This window comes from Micromys minutus (genome assembly GCF_963924665.1).
Source record: "Micromys minutus genome assembly, chromosome: 5".
Lineage (NCBI taxonomy): Eukaryota > Metazoa > Chordata > Mammalia > Rodentia > Muridae > Micromys > Micromys minutus.
This window is the reverse complement of record NC_137974.1, coordinates 49,268,356-49,294,518: the sequence shown is the minus strand read 5'-3', so window position 1 is coordinate 49,294,518 and position 26,163 is coordinate 49,268,356. Positions and strand designations below refer to the sequence as shown.

The window sequence follows — 26,163 nt, the reverse complement described above, 5'->3', positions numbered from 1 at the left end:
GGTTCACAGTGGAGAACTAGTTGCCAATTCCAACTGGAAACCCCCCATGCCAAAGACAAAGCAATGGGGACTCAGCGGGCAGCTCCTTCGCCTGCACCCCGTAATGCAGGCTTGTTGATGGGTGGCACACACTGCAGCTCTGGAGAAGTGGACCTCGGCACGCAGTGCGCTCTCTCCAAATGACAGACAGAGCTAGAGTCAGGCACCCCAAAAGTGCAGCTGAAGGAAACATCACACGGGTCCTGGAGTGGACATTGGCTAAGGCACCCCGCCCTTGGACCTGCCCCTATCCTTCTCTTCACTCAGTGTAGGCGTGTCTGTGTGAGTTGGACCTCAGGCTTCAGAAGGGTGATGGCCAGAAGATGCTGAGTCTCTTTGTGTCCCTGGGGACATGTGTGACTGTCACAAGATCTGAGCCCGACATGAGCATGGCTGACAATTCTTAGTCCTGATGATACTTACTAGGAGGCAGTTCAGGGCTGTGGAGGACAGCACCCCAGGAAGAAAGAAACGTGGTTCCACAGTGGGGAAGGAGACACCATGGCCAGCCCCAGCAAATGCCAGCATCACCATCACCCATGCTGAGCAGGACAGCCCCCAGCACAGGTGGCCAATGCCCAGTCTCACACAGGCCAACTGCTCCTGAGACCTCAGCTCACAGGGAACAGAAGAACTTAACATCAAGAACAGGGAGACGGGTCTGTGGGGAGCTGGAGCATGAGCCCCCCTCACTCAGAGTAGGTAGGACTCAGGTGCCATCTGTATAGTCTTGCCACCAAGACTAACAAAGACAACCAAGGCTCCATAACCCACAGCAGAGTTTAACTAGACAGGCTCCATCCCATGACCCAGGTGGCAAGTGATAGAGTCACAGCACGCCTGGATGGGTGGATAGAGGGGTGGGGATAAAAGAGAGAGAGATTGCTTAAGGTCACAGTGAGTCAGGACAGCCAGGAACCCAGCCCAGAAATGGCTTGCAGCCTCACCGCCCTTCCTTGCCTGCCCACTTGTTGCTAGGCAACCCAAGAGGTTTTTTTTTCCCCTGTAAACAAAGGGCGCTTCCCCAGCAGATCCACCTGGCGCCAGTCCAGACCCTAACCATGCAGTGCAGCCTGTGCCTGCCTCTCAGAGTCTCCTGGAGACAGCGGGAGACTGGCCACTGCAATCTGCCATCTCCAGCCATCCCACTTGGGAACTCTGTCAAGTTCAAGGTCAAACGCGGATCGGATTAGAGACTGGTCTTGGGGAGACTTCAGGCCTTCTCTTGGACCATTGACTGGCACCGTTTGGTAGAGCTGGGTCAGCACCCTGTCATCCTGCCTCTATGAGGCAGGCTCATAGAGGCAGGATGACAGGGTGCGCTCCAGCTTCTGGAACTATAGGAGAGGAAATCAGATGAGGACAGGTAGAGAAAGCCAGGTCCCCACAGGAGGGAAATCAGAAGAGGCAAAGAGCCAAGCAGAGAAGCAGAGCCAGTAAGCAAGACTGCCACACCCAACAAGCTCAACTCACACCATTGCTGTTGCAGTTCCTCCAGCCAGCACACGATAGCATGCACAAGCATGCACCAACACAGGCATGTACCTATGCAGCAAACGCATGCACATACATGTGTGCACACTCATGTACAAGTGTATTCACACGTTACTGTAGCTTACTCAACCTCAGCGTGCCATCTGTGTCCTTCCCTTATTGAATGACAGCCTTTCCTTCTTCACTTGATTCAGACACATCCCGGCTTCTCTCTGGCTGTCGGAGTCAGCAGCATCATCCCAAGGTTCAGGTGGAATGTCGACAGGAAGGCACACTTGAACTTCAGTTCTGGGACCTGTGACAGTTGATCGCACAACATGGGAAGCTCCTGAGGGAGGAGGGTAGTGCATACTGTGTGGACTCGATGACCACAGAGGATGGCAGCTGTGTCCAGGCCCAGGAACTGCCCTCATGGAGCCCTTGTGTACTGTGCAGCAACACCAACACCCACGGCCACCACTGCCATTTTCTCTCTCTCGGGGCCCAGTTGGTTAGTAGTTTGTTTCTGGGACCAAGACTCACCACCACCTCTGCTGGCCTAAAACCAGAGACCTGGCCACCTCACCCATCTTAGTACTGGGACCAAAGGTGTAACCACCACACCTAGTCAGTCCCTCCCTCTCCCCCCACCCCCATGAATGAGGTGTTCATTTGTTCATTTCAGACATTCTTGTGACAAGTTTTGTTTCACCCAGAGCCTCACTCAGTAGCCCAGGCTGGCCTGTGAACTCCAGGAACATTCCCTTTCCTTCCCACCGCCCACCCAGTCTCTGCCTCTCATCCCACAGTCGCTGGGACTCCAAGCTTACTATTGGGTTCTAGGCTCAAAACTGAGAAGTTCTTGAGCCTCCCCCCCACCCCAAAAACCTAACAAACAAACAAACAAAAAAACCACTTTGTGACTGAGCCATCTCTCCCTCCATCGGATTAAAACATTGGATTTGATTTATTCATTCATCAGCTCTTAGTTATTCGTTCCAGTGTGTATACATGAGATTTTTCTTACAAAATGTTTTTGTTTTAATTTTGTAGCCCAGGCTGGCTTTAGACTCCTTATCTTGAACTCCTGCCTCCATTTGGCTCCCCGAGCCCCTCCAAATGCCTTCACTCTGGAAACTGCCACACATCCCTGCGCTGCGTTGTTCTGGCTCCATCTAGTGGTCACTATGGGGCAGCTCAGGCGGGCGCAGAACCCAGGTGACATCAAACAGGGATTCATCCCTCTTCCTGTGGGTATTCTTGTAATCTGTTATAAGATCTTTTCACATTAAAGATATTAAGGACGGAGAGACCCATGGAGACCCATTAAGCTGCTCTCAACAGTCTGCAACTCCAGTTTGGGGAAATCTGACGCCCACTTCAGGCCTCCGTGGGTACTGCATGCATGTGATGCACAGTCACACGTGCCGGCAAACACCCGCACAAATAAAATAAACACGACTTTTAAAAGATTTTTTAAAAAAAGACTTTAGTTGGGCAAGATGGAGATGCCGTCACCCCACATATGGACCCAGTGCCTGCCTGGACCCCTTAGGCTCTGCGAAACGACTGAGGGTCGGATCAGAATTTGACACCCAAACGCCACCCTGCCACCATGCTGGGGGTCCGTGGTTCTGAGCTCAGGCATCACCTCCAGTGATTTTTGATACAGGAACTTATTAACCTGGACCCGGGAATCCTCCTGCCCCCTCTCCATTTCTGGGGCTACAGATACAAACACCAAACTTGCCTTTTGCATGGGTTCTGTGAATTTGAACTTGGGACCTCACTGTTGGTGCAGTGGTTGTTGCTTTATCCTTGGGGCTGTTTCCCCCGCCCTCAGTAATCATGGTCGCTCAGCTTCAGCTTTATCCCCAGGGAGCGTGGGCTGCAGGTGTGTGACCCTGTCACTTCACAGCCACTCTCTTCTATCTAGATCCCAGCATGCAGAACTCCGAGGGAGGAGCAGATTCGCCAGCGACAGTGGCTCTGCGTCCTGCAGCCCAGCCCGTGCCAGCCTCCCCACAGGTGACTGTGCCTGCCCTGCCATCCTGGCACTCTTCAAAAAGTACCACCAAAGAACCATAAAAGAGATGAGGAGAGACCACACTCCACCTCACTGAACTGACTCACTGAGAGCTTCTGAGCCTAAGAAGTCCTTGCGGAGGCTGGAGGCCCCGTGTTCACAGGCCCAGGTTCTGCCTCAGTCAGGACTGTACTGGGCTTACAGTATCATTTTGGAACACCAGAGAAAGATCTGTGTCTTCACAGATCCTCTCAGCACTTAGAAAGTGGGTGACCACAGTTCCCAGTGTCCCCTCTCCTCAGACCCATCTGGTCTGCTTCCTACATCCAAACAGCCAAGATGTGGTTCAGGCCAGTGAGGGTCAAGATCGCACCAGGGACCCCTGTCAGGGAGGACTCACTTCCAACCCTCGCTCCTGGGCCTGAACTTCATATTCCCAGCAGGGTATTTCCAGTGTGTCTGTGTGTGCCCGTGTCTGTCTGTCTATGTGTGTCTCTGTGTGTATGCACATACAGCTTCTGCCCCTGCCCCTGCCCCTGCCCCTTGTCTGCATCTCCATGAGTCCCAGCATGCTGCCACAGCAGGAATGGGACAGCTGGATCAGTCTTGAGTGGATCTTTCCTGCTGTGGCTCTCCAGTGGGTCTGACAGTCCTGTTGTCTGTTTCAGAGGGTACTGGTCCAAGCCGCTGGCTCCACTCCCAAGGGTACTTCGATGCAGACACTCACCCTCCCCAGAGTCCAGCCAGTGCCACCACAGGTAAGGACACCCTGTAAACACCTGGCGCTTGTGGGCTCTGGGCAGTTGTGTGCAGCCTCCAGCCTGTGAGTCGTTTTTCTGTTGTCACTAGTGTCTACAGTGACCAGAAAGTTCCGGAAGCTCTGGTAAAAGAAAAAATTCACTTACCGCAGACAAATGCCACAAGCCAAGGACAATGGTTTCTCTTTTGTTCTCAGTGCCACAGCATCAGCTGCAGCTGACCAGAGAGGCTGCTCTGTAAGGATGGAAGCAGGCCTCTCAAGGTGATCTTTTCTAGAAAAGACCAAGAATGTGACAGAAACAGCCGAACAGCCATAGTGATGTATGGGAGGGGCAGGGTGCCAATAAAACTTTATTCATAAAAAGGCAAAGGGCTAAGTAAGGTCTCCCTTTCCTCCTGAGGGAGCTGCCTGGCACCTAGTGGGTGATGGTGACTGTGTTGGAGAGAAGAGGTTTTCAGGGTTTCCAGAAAGCACCAGGTGCATCAAGGTCCTGGCCTCTGGCTCTATAGGAGGAGAGCAAACGCCAGCAAAGGACCCAGAAACTTTCCCCACTCTGGCTGTGGTCTGGGCCTGTTTCAGCTGTCTGAGGCCTTAGGCCTTCCACTGAGCTTCTGTCTCCTGCTGGGCTCTGGGTTCCTTCTTGTTCTTTCCCTGGGGACTCCACACAGAGACAGAACACCCAAGCTGGGGGGGGGGGGTACTATAGTCTGGGATCCCAGCTCAAGACCACTGAGCTGCCTCCCCACAGACTGGCCAGGGAGAGGCTGAAGTTTGTGCCACAACATGCTGCACACTCGGTACACAGCATATAACACAACATGCTGCACACTCGGTACACAGCATATAACACAACATGCTGGACACCGAGTAAACAACATAGGCCCAGGGCTGTGCTGCCCCTCGGATTGAGAGAGGGAGGAAGAGGAGGGGATGTTCTCATGGGTGCTGGTGTCCCCCACACAGCCTCCCAGGCATGCTTGTTTCCAACCTGGTCCCCTGTGTGACTCACACTCCCTTCTCATTGCAGGTGCAGCATGTGTACCCCGCACAGGTGCAGTACGTGGAGGGTGGGGACGCTGTCTACGCCAACGGCGCCATGTACGTGTGCTTCGTGAGGGCCCTGGTACCCCACAGACTCACAGCTCCATTGCTCCCTATGGTACTGGTGTGGAAGTGGTTGACCTCCCCAACGGTCATTCTCTCCCACCCCTAACCCCCAAGGTCCCAATTCTGGGCCACAGGCTTTTGTGCTTTGGCTTCTAGAAAACTTGATAAAAATATCAAACCAAGCCACAGCCCCTGACCGTGCTGGTCTGGGAACTTTCCATCTGGGCCTTTGATGAGTTTCCTGGACTGTTAACAAAACTTAATTTCTAATTTTTAAGATATTCTGGAACTTTCTAGAATTTTCTTCTATCTTTTGTGCGTGTTCACTTGTGTATAGTGCAAGTGTGTGAGTGGACATAATGTGAGTGTACATGTGTTAGTGTATACATGTGTGTGCAACTGCATGAACTGCATGTGTATGCTTACACATGTGAGTGCAGCACCCACTGGATCCAGCAGAGGGCGTCGGGTCCCCAGGAGCTGGAGTGACAGGCAGTTGTGAGCTGTCACTCTGTTAAAAGCTGAGCCAGCCCTCCAGCCCATCATCCCCTTTAGGTCTCTCAGTAACATGATTAGTTATCAAATGGTGGCACTTTTTCCCACAGCCGAGCTGCCTACGCCTACAACCCAGACCCTCAGCTCTACGCCCCCAGCAGTGCAGCATCTTACTTTGAGACTCCAGGTGGCACTCAGGTGACAGTGGCAGCCTCATCTCCACCAGCAGTCCCCTCCCACGGCATGGTGGGCATCACCATGGATGTCTCGGGGACCCCCATTGTGTCTGGCACAGGAGCCTACCTCATCCATGGGGGCATGGACGGCACAAGACACTCCCTGGCCCACACTGCCCGTTCTTCACCTGCCACGGTATGTACAAAGGCCCTGTGGCCAGCGGGTAGCCCTGCTAACCTCAGCAACACCTAGCACTCAGGCAGGTGAGTAGGAAGGACCAGGTCTGTGTTCTGCTAGCTGCTGCGGTGCTGAGGAACAGAGAAGACAAAGACCTTTAGGGTTGGGAAGCAGAGTGCCCTCTGCTGGTGGTCCTGCTGCTGTCCTGGTCATGACCAACTCAGGGGCAGTCTCCCAGGGCCCTGCTCAAATGGCGGCTATACCCTGTGGGGACCTGGGCTCCTGTCGTAGCTCACCTGCCTTAAATATAGCTGTGGTTGGGACTTCAGAGGATTTGTGGGGAAAGGGGAATTGAAGTAGAGTCTTGCTGTGTAGCCCAGGTTGGCCAAGAACTTCCCTGTAGTTGGGTTGACCTCTGTCCCACAGTCCTGTCTCCCAAGTACCTAGCTGTGTTTCATTTTTAATGTGTATTTATCTTATCACTTTGTAAATTAACATGAAGTCACATCATGTTTTGGTGCAGAGACCTAAAGGACTTGGTGTGTGTAAGTCCCTGGATTCCCATGACACATTCCTTACCCAAACCTCATAACAAAACAAAGCACCCTTTCTACAGTGCTGGCAGCTATTGGTCTGCTCCCTGCCATTGCGCTTGACACCTGTTGGCTACCAGAGAGAGAGTCACAGTGGCCTTCAAGATGCCTCTGGTAGGTTGTGGTATAAGCCCCAGCTGGAGACCAGGTGAAGAGGTCAGGCTGGGCCGTGGGTGCAGGGTTCTCCTTCTCTGGGGTGGACCCTCTGATAGGGTTGCTGGCTCACTGCACAGTCTACTTCATACAGAGCCGCCTGCCAACTTCCCATTCCCCGGAAATACATTAAGACACCCTGTCAGGGCACAACAGATGCTTCCTTGTCAGCACCGGGGGGGGGGGGGGGGGGGGTTGTCAATACTTTATCTTCCACATCCTGGTAGGTGTGCCTTGGAATCTCTCTGTGGTGGTAATTTGTGTTTCCTCACTAGCTGGCTACAGTAGACAACTGGGCGTGCAAGCTTGCTCTGTGTTGGATGTTACTTTAGCTGTCTGCTTTCTGTCAGCCAAGCTGGAGTTTTCCAGCTGCATATGGAGAAATCCTTGTGTCCTGGAAACAAGTCTCCATCAGATGCACAGTTTGCAAACATTCCCCATGTCTGAGCTTTCTTTTATTTATTTATTTATTTATTTTCATTTATTTATTTATTTTTATTGTTTTTTTTTTATTTACATCTCAAATGTTATCCTCTTCCTGGTTTCCCCTTCACAAACCCCCATCCCATCCCATCCCCTGCTTCTATGAGAGTGCTCCCCCTTCCACCCACCCACTCCTGCCTTAGTGCCCTAACATTCCCCTACACTAGGGCATTGAGCCTCCACGGGACCAAGGGGCTCCCCTCCTATTGATGCCAGACATATCCAGCTGGAGCTATGGGTTCCCCCCACCACCACCACCATGTATTCTTTGGTTGGTGATTTAATCCATGGGAGTTCTGGGGGGTCTGATTGATTGATGTTGTTTTTCTTCTTATGGGGTTGCAAACCTTTTCAGCTCCTTCAGTCCTTTCTCTAACTCCTCCATTGGGGATGCCGTTCTCAGTCCAATGGTTGGCTGCAAGCATCCTTATCTGTATTTGTCAGGCTCTGGCAGAGCCTCTCAGGAGACAGCTATATCAAGTTCCTGTCAGCATGCACTTCTTGGCATCAGCAATAGTGTCTGGGTTTGGTGACTGTATATGGGCTGGATCCCCAGGTAGGGCAGCCTCTGGATGAACTTTCTTCCACTCTTTGCCCCTGAATTTTCTTTTGACAGGAGGAATTCTAGATTAATATTTTTGAGGTGGGTGGGTAGCCCCATCCCTCAAGTGGGGGCCATACCTGTCCACTGGGTATGGTTTCTACGGGTTCTGTCTCCCTATTGTTTAGCATTTCAGCTAACGTCCTCTCTGCTGGGTCCCTGGCATCTGGAACTCTCGGGTGGCTATCCCCAGTCCCTCCCCACGTTACACACCTTTCAAATCCCTAACCCTTTGTACTGTATCTGAATTATTTCCTTCCCCCTCCATTCTCCCTCCCAGATCCCTCTCTCCCTCTACCTCCTGAGATTATTTCTTATGCCTACGGAGTAGTGCTGTAGCATCCACACTCTGGTGTGGTCTTCCTTCTTCTTGGGTTTCACATGGTCTGTGAGTTGTATTGTGGGTATTTCAAGTGTTTTCCGCTAATATCAACTTATCAGTGAGTGAATACCATGTGTGGCTTTTTGTGACTGGGTTACCTCACTCAGGATGGTATTTTAAAGTTTCTTCCATTTGCCTGGGAATTTTGTGAACTCGTTGTTTTTAACAGCTGAGTAGTACTCCATTGTATAAATGTACCACATATTCTGTATCCATCCCTCTGTTGAGGTACATGTGGGTTGTTCCCAGCTTCTGTCTATTATAAATAAAGCTGCTATGAACGTAGTGGAGCATGTGTCCCTGTTATATGTTGGAGCATTTTTGGGTATATGCCCAGGAGTGGTATAGCTGGGCCCTCAGGGAGAACTATTTCCAATTTTCTGAGAATTGTCAGTCTGATTTCCAGAGTGGTTGTACCAGCTTGCAATCCCACCAACAATAGAGGAGTGTTTCTTTTTCTCCATATCCTCGCCAGCATCTGCTGTCACCTGAGTTTTTGATCTTAGCCATTCTGACTGGTGTGAGGTGGAATCTCAGGGTTGTTTTGATTTGCATTTCCCTGATGACTAAGGATGTTGAACATTTCTTTAGGTGCTTCTCAGCTATTCAATATTCCTCAGTTGAGAATTCTTTTGTTTACCTCTGTACCCCATTTTTAATAGGGTTATTTGGTTCTCTGAGTCTAACTTCTTGAGTTCTTTGTATATATTGGATATTAGCCATCTATCAAATGTAGGATTGGTAAAGATCTTTTCCCAAACTGTTGGTTGCTATTTTGTCCTTTTGACAGTGTCCTTTGCCTTACAGAAGCTTTGCAAGTTTATGAGGTCCCATTTGTCAATTGTTGATGTTAGAGGATAACATTGGGGTTCAGGAAATATTCCCCCATACCAATGTGTCGAGGTTCTTTCCCATTTTCTCTCCTATTAGCTTCAGTGTGTCTGGTTTTATGTGTTGGTTCTTGATCCACTTGGACTTGAGCTTTGCACAGGGAGATAAGAATGGATCCATTTGCATTCCTCTACATGCTGACTACAGGTTGAACCAGCACCATTTGTCTTGTCCCTGATTTTAATAGGATTGCTTCAAGTTTTTCTCCATTTCATTTGATATTGGCTACTGGTTTGCTGGACATTGCTGTCTTTTTTCCATTGGATGATTTGTCAAAGATCAAGTGACCATAGGTGTGTGGGTTCATTCCTGGGTCTTCAGTTCTGTTCCATTGATCTACCTGCCTGTCCCTGTACCAGTACCATACAGTTTTTTTTTTTATCATAATTGCTCTATAGTAGAGCTGGAGATTAGAGATGGTCAGAAGTTCTTTTATTGTTGAGAATTGTTTTTGCTATCCTGGGTTTTATGTTATTCCAAATAAATTTGAGAATTGTTCGTTCTATCTCTGTGAAGAATTGAATTGAAATTCTGGTGGGGATTGCATTGAATCTGTAGATTGCTTTTGGTAAGATGGCCATTTTTACTATGTCAATCCTGCAGATCCACAAGCATGGGAGATCTTTCCATCTTCTGAGTCTTCTTCAGTTTCTTTCTTCAAAGACTTGAAGTTCTTGTCTACAGATCTTTCACTTTCTTGGTTAGGGTCACACCAAGGTATTTCATATTATTTGTGACTATTGTAACAATTTATCTGTTTATTAAACGGCCCATTTACCCTTTGAGTAGAGGAAGGCTACTAATTTGTTTGAGTTAATTTTATATCCAGCCACTTTGCTGAAGTTGTTTATCAGCTGTAGGTGTTCTCTCATGAATTTTTTGGGTCACGTAAGTACACTATCATATCATCTACAAACAGTGATAGCTTGACTTACTGCTTTCCAATTTGTATCCCTTTGATCTCCTTTTTTGCCTAATTGCTCTAGCCAGAACTTTATATATTGGATAGATAGGGGGAGAGTGGGCAGCCTTGTCTTGTCCCTGATTTTAGTCGGATTGCTTCAAGTTTCTCTCCATTTCATTTGATATTGGCTACTGGTTTGCTGTACACTGCTTTTACTATGTTTAGGTATGGGTTTTGAATTCCTGATCTTTCCAAGACTTAACATGAAGGGGTGTTGTTACAGGCTTTTTCAGCATCTAGTAAGATTGTGTTTGTTTTCTTTGAGTTTGTTTATTTAGTGGATTATGTTGATGGATCTCCATATATTAAACCATCCCTGCATCCCTGGGATGAAGCCTACTTGATCGTGATGAATGATTGTTTTGATATGTTCTTGGATTCAGTTTGCAAGAGTATTTTTACATCAGTATTTATGAGGGAAATTGATCTGAAGTTCTCTTTCTTTGTTGGATCTTTGTGTGGTTTAGGTATCTATATAATTGTGGCTTTGTAGAATGTACTGGATAGTGTTCCTTCTGTTTCTATTTTACAAAATAGTTTGAGAAGTATTGATATTAGGTCTTCTTTGAAGGTCTGATAGAATTCTGCACTAAAATCATAGGTCCTGAGCTTTTGTTGGTTGGAAAACTTTTAATGACTACTTCTATTTCTTTAGAGGTTATGGAATTGTATAGATAGTTTATTTGATCCTGATTTAACTTTGGTACATGGTATCTGACTAGAAAATTATCCATTTCATCTATATTTTTCAGTTTTGTTGAGTATACTTTTTTGTAGTAGGATCTGATTTTTTTTTAATTTCTTCAGCTTCTGTTGTTATGTCTCCCTTTTCATTTCTGATTTTGTTAATTTGAATGCTGTCTCTATGCCCTCTGGTTAGTCTAGCTTTATCTAGATTTGATTTTCTCAAGGAACCAGCTCCTAGTTTTTTTGATTCTTTGTATAATCCCTTTGTTTCTATTTGGTTGATTCCAGCCCTGAGTTTGATTACTTCCTGGGGTCTACTACTCTTGGGTATGTTTGCTTCTTTTTGTTCTAGAGCTTTCAGGTGTGCTGTTAAGCTGCTAGTGTATGCTCTCTCCAGTTTCTTTATGGAGGCACTCAGAGCTGTGAGTTTTCCTCTTAGCACTGCTTTCATTGTGTCCCATAAGCTTGGGTATGCTGTGCCTTCTTTTTCATTAAATTCTAAAAAGTATTTAATTTCCTTCTTTATTTCTTCCCTGACCAAGTTATCATTGAGTAGAGAGTTGTTCAGCTTCCATGTGTATGTGGGCTTTCTGTTTTTGTTGTTGTTGAAAACCAGCCTTAGTCCATGGTGATCTCCTAGGATGCATGGGAGTATTTCTGTCTTCTTGTATCTGTTGAGGCCTGTTTTGTAACTGATTATATGGTCAGTTTTGGAGAAGGTACCGTGAGGTCCTGAGAAGAAGGCAAATTCTTTTGTTTTAGGATGAAATGTTCTATAGATGTCTGTCAAATTCATTTGGTTCATAACTTCTGTTAGTTCCACTGTGCCTCTATTTAGTTTCTGTTTCCATGATCTGTCTATTGATGAAAGTTAAACTCTCCTACTAGTATTGTGTGAGATGCAATGTGTTCTTTGAGCTTTAGTAAAGTTTCTTTTATGAATGTGGGTGCTCTTGCATTTGGGCCACAGATGTTCAGAATCGAGAGTTTCTCTTGGTGTATTTTTCTTTTGATGAGTATGAAGTGTCCTTCCCTGTCTTTTTTGATGACTTTTGGTTGAAAGTCGATTTTATTGGATATTAGAATGGCTACTCCAAGAGGTTTCTTTTTTAATTATTTAAATTCAGGGTCTCTGTTGACTCTGTTAGTATCTTCAGCATTACTGTGTGGATGCTCTTGCTGTGTGTGCCACCACCCTACCTCTGCAGGGTTTGCTGTGGTTATTGGTCATTTGTTTGATGACCTTTCTGAGCCACTGTGAAATCTATTCTTTGTCATAGTGAATACATAGACTTAACTTTTCTACCGTAAACTCTGGGAAACATCAGTAGATTTAACTTCTTTATGTTTGGGAAGATCACATCTCACTGTTTACCCAAGGCTGGCCACCAGCTTGACATCCTCCTGCCTCATCTTCCCCAGCACAAAGTTGGTGAGTCATGCTCTCCACATCTGACTTGGTAAATATAACCCTTTTAAAAACAAAATTGGGCCAGGTATGTTGGTGCACACCTTAAATCCCACTACCCAGGGAGCTGAGGCAGGTGGATCTCTGAGTTCCAGGACCGCCATAGTAAGAACCTACCTCAAATTTAAGAGAAAGGAAAATAAAAGAAAGGGAAGCAGGGTAGAGAAAGAGATGGGCTCTAGGGAGGAGCCTCAGTGGTAAGATGCCTGGTGCACCAGTGTAGGGCCTGAGTTCAGTTCCCCAGGCCCTATACACGTAAGGTATGGAGGTACACACTTTTCCTTCATCCCAGACAGGAACAGGAGGATCCCTGGAGTGCACTGGCCAGCCAAGCTGAGTGAACAGGCTGCAGGTTCATGGGGAGACCCTGTCTCAGAACACAGGATGAAAACATTTTTAGCTAGCACTAACCTCTGGCCTCCCCGTGCAGGAGCAGATGAGCTCACTGCAGTTCCCCAACTCTCCTTTACTGGAGACAGTCATTCAGCACAGGGTTCAAATCTGCTGTTCTTCCCTACCCACCTCCTTTTCGTGGACCGCTCACTGCTTTCTAGGAGCTTGGGACTGTCTAGGTCTTTCGTGGAAGGTTCTAGAAGTAAGAAGAAACTGGTGCATTCAGCTGCCACCCCTGTTGCCTGTCAGGATGCTGTAGGTTCAGGCTGTCTGTGCCCCCCTCTGCCCCCACCTGTGCCCGGCCCTGATGGGAGCAAACAGCAGACGTGACCACTGCCTGCCTGCTCTCCATGCTGCTCTCTGTGCTGTGTGAAGGCAGCCCTGGTGTGGTGCCTCATCCAGGCCACTGCAGGTCACAGATGCATCAGGATCCGAGGGTCTCGGAAAGCGTGACCTTTTCTATTTTCTTACCACACTGCGTCCACTCATGTGCCCTAGCACACTTGCAGACGTCAGGACAGCCTGTGGAAGTGTGTTCTCTCCTTACACTATGTGGGTCGTAGGGATTGAAGTCAGTTCAGCAGCCTCGTTGGCCCTCTCTCCTGTGGGCCTGCACTGACCGTGTTCCTGGTGAGTGAGACAATTCTACTTGCCTAAAACCCAGTGTTGTAGGTTCTTTCCTGGCTGATGTTAGTGCCCACTGCCCCCACACTCAGTGCAGCAGCAGGTGGCCTTACTCTGCTCCACCCAGGTCCTTAGCCAGATCACAGCTCTCCTGACAGAACACCCTGTCCCCACTCACTGCACTGTCTCCTAACTCCACCTCCTCTCAGGCAGTGCAGAGGCCCAGAGGCCCTGAGTATCTGCCTAGGAGGCTGTGGTGCCACACTAAGGAAGGTGGCCCAGGAATCAGGGTTACCTACCATCTGCAGCAGCAAGTGCAGTGTGGGATATGTGCCGGCGGCAGGGCTGATGGCCTGGCTCACACCTGAGTTCACACAGCAGCTGTAGATAAGTTTGGTTCCCTGGGCTGGGGAGAGGATTCAGTGGATGAAGTGTGACCCTCTCGGCCCTCACTTAAGAAGCTAAGCATGTGGTGCCTCTGACCCCAGAGCTGAGGAGGTGCACACGGGAGGATCCAGGAGCTTAATAGCCAGTCAGAAAGCTCAAGGTTCATAGAGAGACCATGTGTCAAAAAAGAAGGTGGAAAGATAGCCCAGTGTCTAACCCGAACCCGCATAGTGGCACAGGGCAACCTGTAACTCCAGTTGCAGGGTATCTGTGCCCTCTCTGGCCTCCACAGGCACCCAGCATGCACACACAGGATACACTGGCAAACCACCTACATGTAAAGTACAAACCCAGATGAATAGGAGAGTGCCTGAGGGAGACTCTGCTGTTAGCCTGAGCTTCCCTCTCAGAGCCTGAGGGAGGCTCTGCTGTTAGCCTTAGCTTCCCTCTCAGAGCCTGAGGGAGGCTCTGCTGTTAGCCTTAGCTTCCCTCTCAGAGCCTTGCATCCTGTGCTGGGATGTGATGTGGGGCTGCGAGTGACCTGTCCTGTGCCGCTATCTTGGGCTCTGGCACATTGCACAAAGCCTTGAACCTGCTTCACTCACCATTAACTCCTGCCACTCACCCTGCTAGCCGCCATGGTTATTTGGATGCTAATGAGAGACTGACGCCTCTAACCATCTGATTTCCTTCTCTCCCCCCACCCCACCCCCACCACCTTTTTGGTTTCGTCCTGTCTCTGTACATGTCTTTGTAGCTTGAAATGGCGATTAAGACTCTCCAAAAAAGTGAAGGCCTCGCCCCCCACAAAGGCGGCCTGCTCAACAGCCATGTAAGTGCTGGGAACCCCACCACCCGGGTGCCCTGCTCGGCCTGGAGTGCTCACAGATCTTAGAAAAGCCCAGAGACCTGGCAAAATACAACCTGGAAAAGGTTAAAGAAAGATGGAAAATTCTAACCAAAAATCTGAGAAGCAGCCTTAGATAGTGAGGAAGAAGCCAAGCCATGGCCTTCGTGGGCACGAGGTTCCCTGATGATGACACCTGTACCCAGCTTGTCCCTGGGACTGAGTTGTCTCGAGATGTGTAGACCTGTGGTGAGATCTTAAGAATTAAGTCTAAGATAAGCAAGAGAGGTGACAGAAGGGACTGGCCTGGTCATGCCTGTCATCCCAGATTCACGATGCCAGGGCAGGAGGGTGACAGGTCTGAGGCCAGACTGTGCTGCATAACAATATTGGGTCTCAAAACAGAAAAGCTGGGGCAGGCTGGGGTCAGGCACCAGAGCCCCAGGATCCATTCCTAAGATCTGGCTTCAGGTGATTTATACCTGCAGACAGCACTTAAAGAGACGGGACTGGAGGAGTGGGAGATCAAGGTCAGCTGCCACAGCACGAGTTTAAGGCCAACCTAGGCTACGTGAGAATCTGATTAAAGCAGGGAAAAGAGGGGCTAGAAGATGTCTAGTCAGTCAAATGCTTGCCATGAACTTGAGGTCAAACTCCAGAAGTCACATAAGCCAAGCGTGGTAAAGTGTGCCTTAAACCCCAGCACTCAGGAGGATAGCCTGGTCCACAAAAGAGATGAGCCTGGACCTTGTCTCAGAAATAATAATGAAAGTGTTGGAAGAGTGTGGCAGTGAGTTAGTTAAACCCCTCTGACCCTGCAGGCTGCAAGTGTACTGCACCTGCCCAGGAGCTCTGGAGTCGAGAATGAAAGACACACATACCCCAGCTAGTTCTGATAGGCCAAGACTGGCTCAACTTCGGGCACTTCTACACCTCCCCATGGCTACCACACATTTCTCTTTGGTATTCCTGGCTCAACACCTTTTAAATCTATATTTTATCTTTGCTGCTGTTACCTTCTGGGCAGCACCACCTCCCCTCACAGCATTCCCTTCCCACCTAACACTGCTACACGGTTTCCTGCAGCTCTTAAATCTGATCTCTCTGCCTCCAGTCATGATGATCCCCCACACCCCTCTTCCTCTCTCCTCTCCCCCCACCCTTCTCTCTCTCTCTCTGCACCTTGTCCACACTAAAGTCCCTTCTCCATCTCCAAGGACAGTCACTGGCTCTACAGTGATTCTTTATCATCAATCAAAATCAGCTGGGGGCTGGGACCTCAGGTCTGGAAGTACAGCTTTTTGGAAGCAGAAATAAGACATAGCATTAGAATCAATCCCTAACATCTCACCTTTTCTGTCCAAATTTTTTAAAGGCTCTTTTTTTTAGATACAAATTGAACATAACCATAACAATTATGTAAATTACAAAGTATGATGTATAATTAACAGCCCATAGTATCTGTTCTCTACCATCCATCCTAACTTAAAGAGCTTACAATTTTATACTTGAGTTATGTTTTGATTTTAGCTTGCATTACCATCTGAAAATCATCCTTTCAAATCTATGTCATCTCTCTCAATCTAAACAACTTGAGTTGGAGTATGAGACTATAACTAGTCCTCAACCCCGTCAGAAATCTGAGGACCAATTATTACCTGAATATGTAGGAAGCACAAAACTTAAACAAATTGCAGAGACTAGACAGTCCCCTAATTTCTTAATTTTCCTAATGTTGGAGCATCTGTCCTCAGCCTGCTGGCCCAGAACCATCTGACAGACCTAGAAATGAAGCAGCAACTATAAAAAATTAAAAAAAAAAAAACATGAGTTTTTTTTATTACCTGGCCTTTAACTTGGGTTAATCATCCTAAACAGTTTGTAATAACAGTAATTAGAAGAACTGGGTGTAAGTCTTGTATTCTTAAATGAGTTGTGTAGGCCCAATGCCTATCTAAGAGTAACAATATTAATTTCAAATTTTGTATCAATATAAGAAGTTTATACCAGTAAAAACTTTAACTCTATATCAGTATATAAATTCTGTACCAATGTAAGTAATTACAACTTCAATTTGACATCAATTATAAAGATTTCTATTAATGTAAGATTGTGGCTATGAAGTGCCTTGCTTAGGAATAAATTTACTAATTTATCCAGTCTATTTCCTTCCTGTTCAAATTATGACAATTTCCAAATTATCTCTTAAAATGACAGCCTATCTATACTTATAAACCAGACATAACCAGACATCCAAACACAAAGGATCGGGAAGACAACTATCCACAACTTCTTCCTGCTAAAGAGGGGCAACGAGAAATCCTTTATAGGGAGGGGTAGGAAAATTAGAATTTTTGGTTAGACTTATGAAAGCTAGCTTTAGCATCTGTTATCCAGTCTCTGTATGCTTAGAAGGCTCAGGATTAGACTGGAGTTCTGACTAGATCTGTCTGAAAGGTTGGATGAAGCAAGGTTATTTGGAATCACCAGCTATTTCTGAAGCTGTTTTGGAACCAATTCTCTGGAAACAGTGTCAAGAGGCAGGGAGCTGGAACAGCGGGTCATCTGAGCATCCTGAGGATGAGTCTTGCCAAAGCTATACATTCTGTAACAATATGAATCTCACAACCAAAATTTTAGTATTAAGATATTCATATGGATTGTGAAAGGTGCATAGATCAGTTAAGGGTGAATTTTGTTCCTTGTTTGAGTGAAAGACAACTGTCTTTCTATGAGTTAATTTGATCAATAACCAATTGTAATAAGTTTTCATTCATGCCATATGAAGGAGAGCATGAAGAATCTTAAGGATTCCATAACCAACAAAATGTATTGTCTAATTTTAGCTGAAGGTTTAGCTGGAGATATTTTTATATGTAAGCCAAGTATTGGGCTGTCCCATGTCCAGGAACCAACAGTTCATGTTACCTGTCCTGTTGGAATTTTCTTGAATTTTTCTTTTCTGTACCCAATATCAGGGGAAGAACCCTGTCATATCTGATCCATATCACTCTGGAAGGGGTCCAGAGCCTTTTCTCCTTCCCTGTCAATGCAAATACACAGCCTTTCCCCCAAAATAGTATGTTCTTCCAGTAACCAGAAGTCACTAAAGGTATAGCTTGACCTCTCTCCCAGAGGAATTTTAATATCATAAGTACCACCGAACTTATAATCATCTTCATTTTGATAATTAAAACAACTCAAAGGGATTAAAATATTCTAGACAAGTATTTTCTGTTGAGATAATGCTTCCCCACCATCTCCTGTTTTGTTCTTACAAGATTCATTTTTAATAGTAAGTTTAAAGTTACAAAGCTTAAGTTTCTACTGTCTGAGATAGGTTAAGTTCCCTATCCCTGTTTTTCCGCCTATAATTTAAGATCTAAAGCCTTAATTATTTATTTATCTAGGTATACATAAATCTTCCATTCTATGGAGATTAATATCTCTGTGGGTACATATGTCCCCTTTCTCTTTATGTAACTTGAATTAACATAAGCTTCTATTATCTGAGGTAAGTTTTTTCTACTTACCCCCTGCTCTTTGACCTACAATTTAAGATCAAAAGCCTCAAAATATTTCCTCATCTATGTCTTTAACTTCAATTAAATTGCCTTCTACTTACTGTATAAGCCTAGTTGGAGGCTCTATATTTGTCATACCAGGCTAAGCAACCCCAGAAATCCTGTGTAGACCATGTCCAAAGATTCTGAATATTTGCTCTAGCAAGACTTTTACATTTCTTCAAATGCATTTTTTTTTTCATTCCTCCTATTCTCTCTCTCAGCCTTTATTTCCTACACTTGAGATCAAAGGCCTGGATTCTATTCCATGTATACTTAAAAACAATTAAACAGTTACTATTATTCTCCCTTCTGTCCTTAAAAACAATTAAATTGAATTTTAACTATCTGCATCCTTTATTTATTTGGTTGTGGGAGGCCGGCAACTTCTATTGTGTGCCTGTCTCTGCCTTCCTAAGTCTGTGCCTCCCTCTGAGCAGCCAGCCATTCTCTTTGCACAGCAGGGGCTCCCAGCTTCTCTGAGCTTGGGCTCTTAGGATAGTTCCAATCCATGGGAAGAAATTTCTACCTGGCTCAGACAAAATCTGTAGCCTGTTAAGAAGCCAATTCTTCCTCCTCCTAATCTTATATTATCCAAGAATCGCTAAATTTGTAATAATGTAGTGGTGAATTAGGTAAAGTGCTTTGGCTCCCAGCAGGTCACCCTATACTCACCCAAGAGCTCTCTAGATTGGAGAATGAAACTCACACACACACACACACACACACACACACATACACACACACACACACACCAGCTAATTTTGATATGCCTTGTCTAGCTCAATAGCTGGGCACTTCTAAACCTCTCCACAGCTAGCAAACAACCCCCACCAGTATTCCTGAGTTAACATCTTTTAAAATCTACATTTCATCTTTGCTACCCCAGACCCAATCGGGCCTTTCCTGAATTCTTACATGTCTGGTTGCTTTCTTTCCTGTAGCTCTTATCTTCCTCTGCTTTCCTGTCATGTAGATACTCCTCTTCCCCTCTCAGTCTCTTGACTGCCCCCCATCCCCCTCACCCCATCTCCCATCTCCCTACCCCTCCCACCACCACCCCACCCCATCTCCATGTCTATGCAGAGACTTTAATATCAGTCAAGCTGGGAGCAGGGACTCTCAGGTCTGGAAGCACAGCTTTTTGGGATACAAAATAAGGCATAGCATTAAAACCAATTCCCAACAGAAGAGACCCAGCTGTTAGACCAGCTGCCCTCACAGAGGGACCCAGGCCAGGTTCCCAGCACCCATGTGGCAGCTCACAGCCATCTCACTCCATTTCCAAGGCTCTAGCCTCCTCAGGGCACTGCATGTACATGGTACACAGACTTAAATGCAGCTTTCTAAAAGGGGAAGCCAGCTTGGGACTGGGTTGCCATGAAGCCCCTCAGCTGTGTAATTTGGAAATGTGAGACAGGCAGCAGGTAGCAGCCTCTCTTGTCTCCCCTCTGTGACACCAGCCTGGCTGGCTGGGCCTGGAGGAGAGGCTGGCTCAGTGTTTTGCCTGGGGAGCTGAGAAGGAATGCTCTGTTCCCTCTCATACCCCAAAATGCCTCCAACCCAACATGTGTCCACTCCATGCCTTCTCATTTACTTGGAAGCAGGGCCTTGCTAAGTAGCCCGAGCTAGCACAGACTCCATATCCTCCTGTCCCGGCCTCCCAGGTTCTGGGATCACATGCCTGACTGTGTTGGGTATTTGATTTACTTATTCTTGTTTATTGAGGCAGAGTTTCATGTAGCCCAGGCTGGCCTGGGGTTATGTATGTATCTAAGGCTGGTTTTCAACTTGCAGTCCTCCTACCAAGGCTCCTGAGAGCTGGGATGACAGGAATGTGCCACCACCCACACCTCTCAAAACCTAAGATCTGCCGCAGAAACTGGACGTGGACCATTGACCTGGCCCCCAGATGCTGCCTTTCCCTAGGACTCCTAACAGCTGCTTTTGCTCAGCTTGTTTACTGATTCCCAAATCTTCTTGCTCATCCAGGCTCACAGTGGACTGTTGTGGGAGACTGTGACTCTGGGGAGAGGGACAGATGCTGATCTAGGGGAAGGTTTAGAAGCCTGAAGAGCTCACACGTTTGGGTGCTGTCTTGGGCAGCATGCATGAGTGCCTTGTCCCAGAAATTGAAGCCAGGGACATTTCCTTCCACTGGGGCCCAACCCTCCAGGATGAACAGTGCTCTCCACTGTTGGACAGTCCTCCTGGGGACAGAGGCCAAGGGAGAAGCCTTTGTCATGTTCAAGGGAAGGGACCTAGGCCACACCACGAGCAGGAACCTGGAAATAACCACCTCTATTCAGCATGCCAGAGGCTAGACTAAAGGCTTGGACCACCAACAGCTTGTGGGGCACTGAGATGCCAATCATAGGGACAGAGCCCCCAAGTTGCTGTCTATAAGACAGTCAGAATGTTTGTGGGGACCACTCAGTGTGCTTGTCGCAGGGTGTGAGGTGCTCGATTTCCAACCTAAGTTTACACGATAGACCCCGAACTACCCCGTCCTCCATCAGTGTCACCAACGTGCACACTCTTCTCTCCTTTGAGGCGGTGGTGACGTAGGAGCAAGGGAAGTAGAGATCAAATCTTACTAGAAAACCTGCCACATCTGTGGCAGAGAAAGAGAACGCATCATCTTAGTGGAGGGCGGGGGCTGAGGGGGAAGAAGAGTTACTAGTGACCTGCCTTTGTCCCTGCAGTGAATTGCTGTTGGTAGGGCTTTCGGGAAGGTGGGAATGTCACAGCCTCAACAAAGCTGTTGTACATTCCAACTAGGTACAGCGGATCCTGGGGCACCATGAACAACAGAGCCATGTTCCCGGTGGCCTCTGAGGGTTACATGGCCGGATCAGGATGGCCACTAGCAATGGAGCCATGAATCTCCCCATGTTGCATTCTGCTAGCCCTGTTTCCACAGTTGGTTTGGAGAGCAGAAAAGCCCTTAGGAGAAATCCTTTGTCCATACCTGTCACTATAGCAACTGTGGGACCTGCCACCCACCCAACGGCCATTGAGGCCTCGACTGAAGCAGCACAGGTTCCAAAGCCTCCAGGAAGGCAACAGTTTACCCTGAGGCTAGGCCTGTACACTTACCCAGCACAGAGACCCCACAGGCCCGCCCTGTCACACTGTCTGTCCACAAAGTACACCTTAGCCTTCCTTACTACCAGGCCAGAATGAATGTGTCTGCTGGATTTGGAAGATGTGATATTTTGTTTTGAAACTGAGATGTAGAAATGATCCAGCACTGCTTTGGGACACACTCACAGTGGCCAGTTCCCCACGACTATGACATACACCTGGGGAGCATCCACATAGAAAGAAAAATGGGTTAGCTTGACTCAGCCAGCCGTGACCAGGCCACACAGGACACATGGCAGGAGTCTGTGGCAGATGAGGAAGAGGCGACTGCCACCCAGAGTCCTCTAATCCAGCCCTGCCCCTTAAAGGCCCATCACCTTGAAGCATAGCACCATGCTGGTCCTTCAGAGGCCTATCGGTTGCCATTGCAGAACCTACCATAGCAGGTTCGTAGTCAACTCTGTTGTGATAAAGACCATGACCAGAAAAAAAGTTGGAGATGAGAGGGTTTGTTTGGTCATATGGAAAGTCAGGGCTGGAACATGGAGGCAGGAGCTGATGCAAAGATGATGGCTGCGGCTTACTGACTCTCACCCCATGGCTGGCTCAGCCTGCTGAGCCATGAAACCCAGGGCCACCAGCCCAGAGATGGCACTACCACAATGGCTGGGCCCTTCCCTGTACCACAGGCAAATCTGATGGAACAGTCAGTCCCTCAGTTGAAGGTCCCTTTTTCCAGATAAAGTTGAGGTTGGTGTCAAGTTGACCAAAGCCACCCCAACACTGCAACCTGAAGGGCCCAGTTAACCACCTTCACTCTTTTAAAATAATTATTCTCTGTTTATTGGGGAGGATGTGAGCTCACCTCATTGTGCATTCAGACTTCAGAGGATGAGTTAGGAGAATCGTTTCTTCCTTTCCTCATGAAGATCCCAGAAATTGAATAAAGAGGGATTGCCAGCCCCACCCTTATCCTTGTGCCCCCCTGCGTGAGCCCTCCTATCACCCTGCCTAAACCCCAGCCTCCTGATCGCCTCCTCAGATACCCAGCCTTCAAGAAAGATCTGGAATCAGATGACAAAGGCAGAGCCCCTTCAGTTACCTCTCCTCTCAGTGACTCCTCGGTCTCAGCTTTGGTCTTGAAATGCCATGTCAAGGTCCTGGGGTACCAACACAAACAGCCCAGTTCTGCTTCTGCCTCCCAGAGCTGTGGTATCAGGGACACAGCACAGACCTGAGTGGAGAGAGAGCTGAGAAGCCCAAGGTTCCAAGTGGCCCTGATATGTGAGAGCCACATTCGTGCTGGATCTCCATACAGCAACAGGCTCCGTAGCACACAAGGCCGATGAAGTTCCCAGAGGCGTAGAAGCGTATGGCTAAATCCTGAGCTAACATTGAACCTCAGCCTTGGTCCTCAGTGTTCTGTCAAGTAGGAGGCACAGGCGTGGCCCTGAGAGGAAGACACTGTGCCCAGCATGTCAGAAGGGGACAGCAGAGGCAAACTGTTAGGTGGAGTCCATACCTCAGGATGAAATCAAACCCCTGGGCAGGAAAGCTCAGTCCCCTTGGAGAACGTTGTCCCTAGCCCAGGCTGGCCTCCACATCTCAATCCTCCTGCCTTGGCTTCTCCAAGTTCAGGGATCTGGAAGCAAGCATGTGCCTGTTTCCTTGTTTAAACTGCCACCTGTTTGACCATTGGCAGAAAGCGAGGACTGTGCTTTGTTAGGTGGAAGAAACGGCTGGTGCATGGCACCTCAGGGGGGGTGGGCAGTGCCAGCCATGGCTCGTGGGGAAGGATTGGGTACAGCTGCTGGGATGAGCAGGGAGCCCGAAGGCCCAAACCCAGTACTCAGAGATCCACATAGTCTTGATCAGTCACAGTAGCACTGGAGGCCAACTCCTACTTAACCCTTGAAGCCTGTTTCATCTGCTCAGAGGCAGAGCCAGTCCACCTCTAGCTAACTCTGGCCTGCCATCTCCAGAGAGACAGCTCTTGGTCCTGTGGTGCCAGAAAAACATTCCCAGGCCTTCTGTGCTCCCTGAACACAGTATGGCACGCAGCCTCCTATTCACTCAACTGGCCACCCTGCAGATGTGGCATCTATAATCCTGCTTAGAGCCCCTGCTGTCTCCCCTAAGCAGCCCTCTGACCTGGATTTCTGGTCCATGCTGAGCCTGTCCTCAGCGTGATGGAGGAGGGAAAAGGAATTAGAGGGACCAATAAGAAGCAACATGGGCCTCTGTGTGGTAGTCATGTCAGGGACTCCCTGCCTGACCCCATGGAGGAGCTCCCCAGAGCACAAGCCAGCTCCCCGCTGCAGTGGGGACCCAGCCATGTGGCCATGCACCTGTCAGCCACTAACAGTAGCTCCCCTGGGAGACAGTGCAAACATGGGGACGAAGGACACCAACATAGGAAGGACTGGATAGGCATCTGGCACCATTCACAAGCAACATTGGCCTCATGCATGGAGGGACTCAGCCTCCGCCCCAGCACTGTAATTCATAACTAGTCATGGTGCAGCCACTAGGTCAGGTCATGTGCCTTACCTGTAGGACTGATCCAAGACAGGGTGACATCACCCACAGCAGGGACCAGGTGGTGGGTTCTTGGCACCTCCCTGAGCCATAGACCCTGCACACAGCCTCAGCCTACACCTTTTACTGACTCTCAGGGCCTCTCTTTGGCGATCTAGGTTTGTCCAGAGCCCTCTGACCTTTGGGTCTGGGGCAGGCCATCAGCCTAGAGCACAAGGCTTCCTGTCCACTGTCCTGTGTTTCTGAATCAGAATCTGTCCCTTTGCTGTGTGGATTTAGGAGACTTCAGTGTTCCCAGGAGTGTAGTGCTGTGGGCTTGTTTCAGGCTGGAGATGCAGTGTGGTCTGTCTCTGTCACATGAGAGATTATAAAATAAGTCAAGGAACATGGAGACCAAGCTGTACATGAATGCATTAATGCATTAGTGGATGGGCGGATGGATGGATGGACAGGTGGATAGATGGATGGGTGGGTGAGTAAGTAGATGGATGGACAGGTGGGTGGGTGGGACGATGGATGAATGATGGAGAAACAGAGGAACTTGGCATATTTATTCAGGGGACTGATGTGAGTACCACACAGGTGGTTTGTCACTGCCCTCACCAGTACAGGGAAGGGCTTTCCTGGGACCCCAGGCTTTTGATGCCCATCTTCCTCTAGCTCCAGTGGCTTCTGGACAATTACGAGACAGCAGAGGGTGTGAGCCTGCCCCGCAGCTCCCTGTACAACCACTACCTGCGTCACTGCCAGGATCACAAGCTGGAGCCGGTCAATGCCGCGTCCTTCGGCAAGCTCATCCGTTCTGTATTTATGGGCCTGCGCACTCGACGCCTGGGGACCAGGTGAGTGATGGTCCCCAGGGCTCCCTGGGTCATGCCAGCCCTGCCTCCTCTCTTCCCATGTCATAGACCCAACTCCCCAAAACGCACAAGCATCCAGCCCCAGTGGAGGCTTCATGACTTCCAGCTGTCTGTCCAGGGTTGGGATGGGGAGACAACTAAGAAGAGAAGACTGGACAGGGCTGAGACACAGAATTTACTCTCATTTTGTAAATTTTGTTGTTGGTTTGATTCTGAGGCAGAATCTCACTGTGTAGTTCAGGCTGGACTACATAGAGTGCCTCCCAAGTGCTCGGATTAAAGCCTGTACCACTACACTGGGCTCACTCCATTTTTTAGAATTCATTTGAAATTCCTCGGAACAAGCTGATTTTTTTTTCTTTTGAGACAGTCTCGTGTGGCCCAGGCTAGCCTCACACTCACTGTATATCTGATGATGTTGAATAACTGCCCCTCCTGCTTGTGTGTTAGCCCTGGAGCATGGCAGGCCACTTCCTGATCCTCCTCTTACTTTGTAAGATACGCTCTTTTCCAAAATGGGGTTTTAGAGCCTGACGTGGTGACGGTCATCTGTCATCCACACTCCAGATGTGTCGTCATGTTCCCGGGCTGTAAGTGCATCTCAGGCCAGCTGTGAGGTGAGGTGTGAGAGACACTGGGCAGAGCTGTCAGTCACAGTCCCAGTAAGTAGGCAGGCCTGGGCTGGACAAAGGTGGCTTTCTCTGTGCAGAACATCCCAGAGCCTTTATCACACTAGCAAGAGAGAGGCCTCTCCACCAGAGGCTGCTACATATAGAATGGTCCCATGATTGCCAAGCCAGAGTAGCCAAAAAGGAGAGTGTCCCTCAACAGTGTCTACCCTGTATGTTTCATTCTAGGGGCAACTCAAAGTACCATTACTATGGGATCCGCCTGAAGCCAGACTCCCCGCTGAACCGACTGCAGGAAGACACACAGTATATGGCCATGAGGCAGCAGCCCACACACCAGAAGCCTAGGTGGGTGACACTGGCCAGACCCTGCAGCCCCTGTGTCCCCAGACATAACAGGCAAGACTCCACAAGTTGCCTGTTCTGCCCCAGTGTGTCTGGACAGACACTCAGTGAGATGTGGAGTCACATAAGGGAAGTTTTATTGACCAGCCATGTCCTCCCCTGTGCATCCCCCCACCCAGATCTTGGCCACACTTTTCTTTTGTGTTCTTTTCTTTTTGGGTATTTATATTTTTAATTATTTTCTAGACAAAAATTGTAATTGAAACCACAGACCCTTGCTTTGTTGAGGTGCTGGGGACCTCAAATACCCTAAGCAGGGACCCTATCCCCAACCACTCCCCAAAACCCCCAATGGGAAAGTCTAGACAGAGCTCCACCCCTGACCACACCCCAAAGCCCCGCACGGGTTCCTTT

General features: G+C 48.3%; 1 protein-coding gene across 1 annotated transcript in view; it reads left to right on the top strand.

Moving 5' to 3' along the window:
* The window catches only part of RFX2 (regulatory factor X2), a 56,622-nt gene that overhangs the window by 22,228 nt on the left and 8,231 nt on the right, over nucleotides 1-26,163 (top strand). Inside the window, exons 2-7 of the mRNA XM_080916689.1 lie at nucleotides 3,449-3,540; nucleotides 4,207-4,296; nucleotides 5,326-5,396; nucleotides 6,011-6,272; nucleotides 24,576-24,757; nucleotides 25,633-25,752. Coding sequence (XP_080772815.1) covers nucleotides 3,457-3,540; nucleotides 4,207-4,296; nucleotides 5,326-5,396; nucleotides 6,011-6,272; nucleotides 24,576-24,757; nucleotides 25,633-25,752 — 809 coding nt within the window. The 5' untranslated portion in view covers nucleotides 3,449-3,456. The remainder of the gene's footprint in view (nucleotides 1-3,448; nucleotides 3,541-4,206; nucleotides 4,297-5,325; nucleotides 5,397-6,010; nucleotides 6,273-24,575; nucleotides 24,758-25,632; nucleotides 25,753-26,163) is intronic.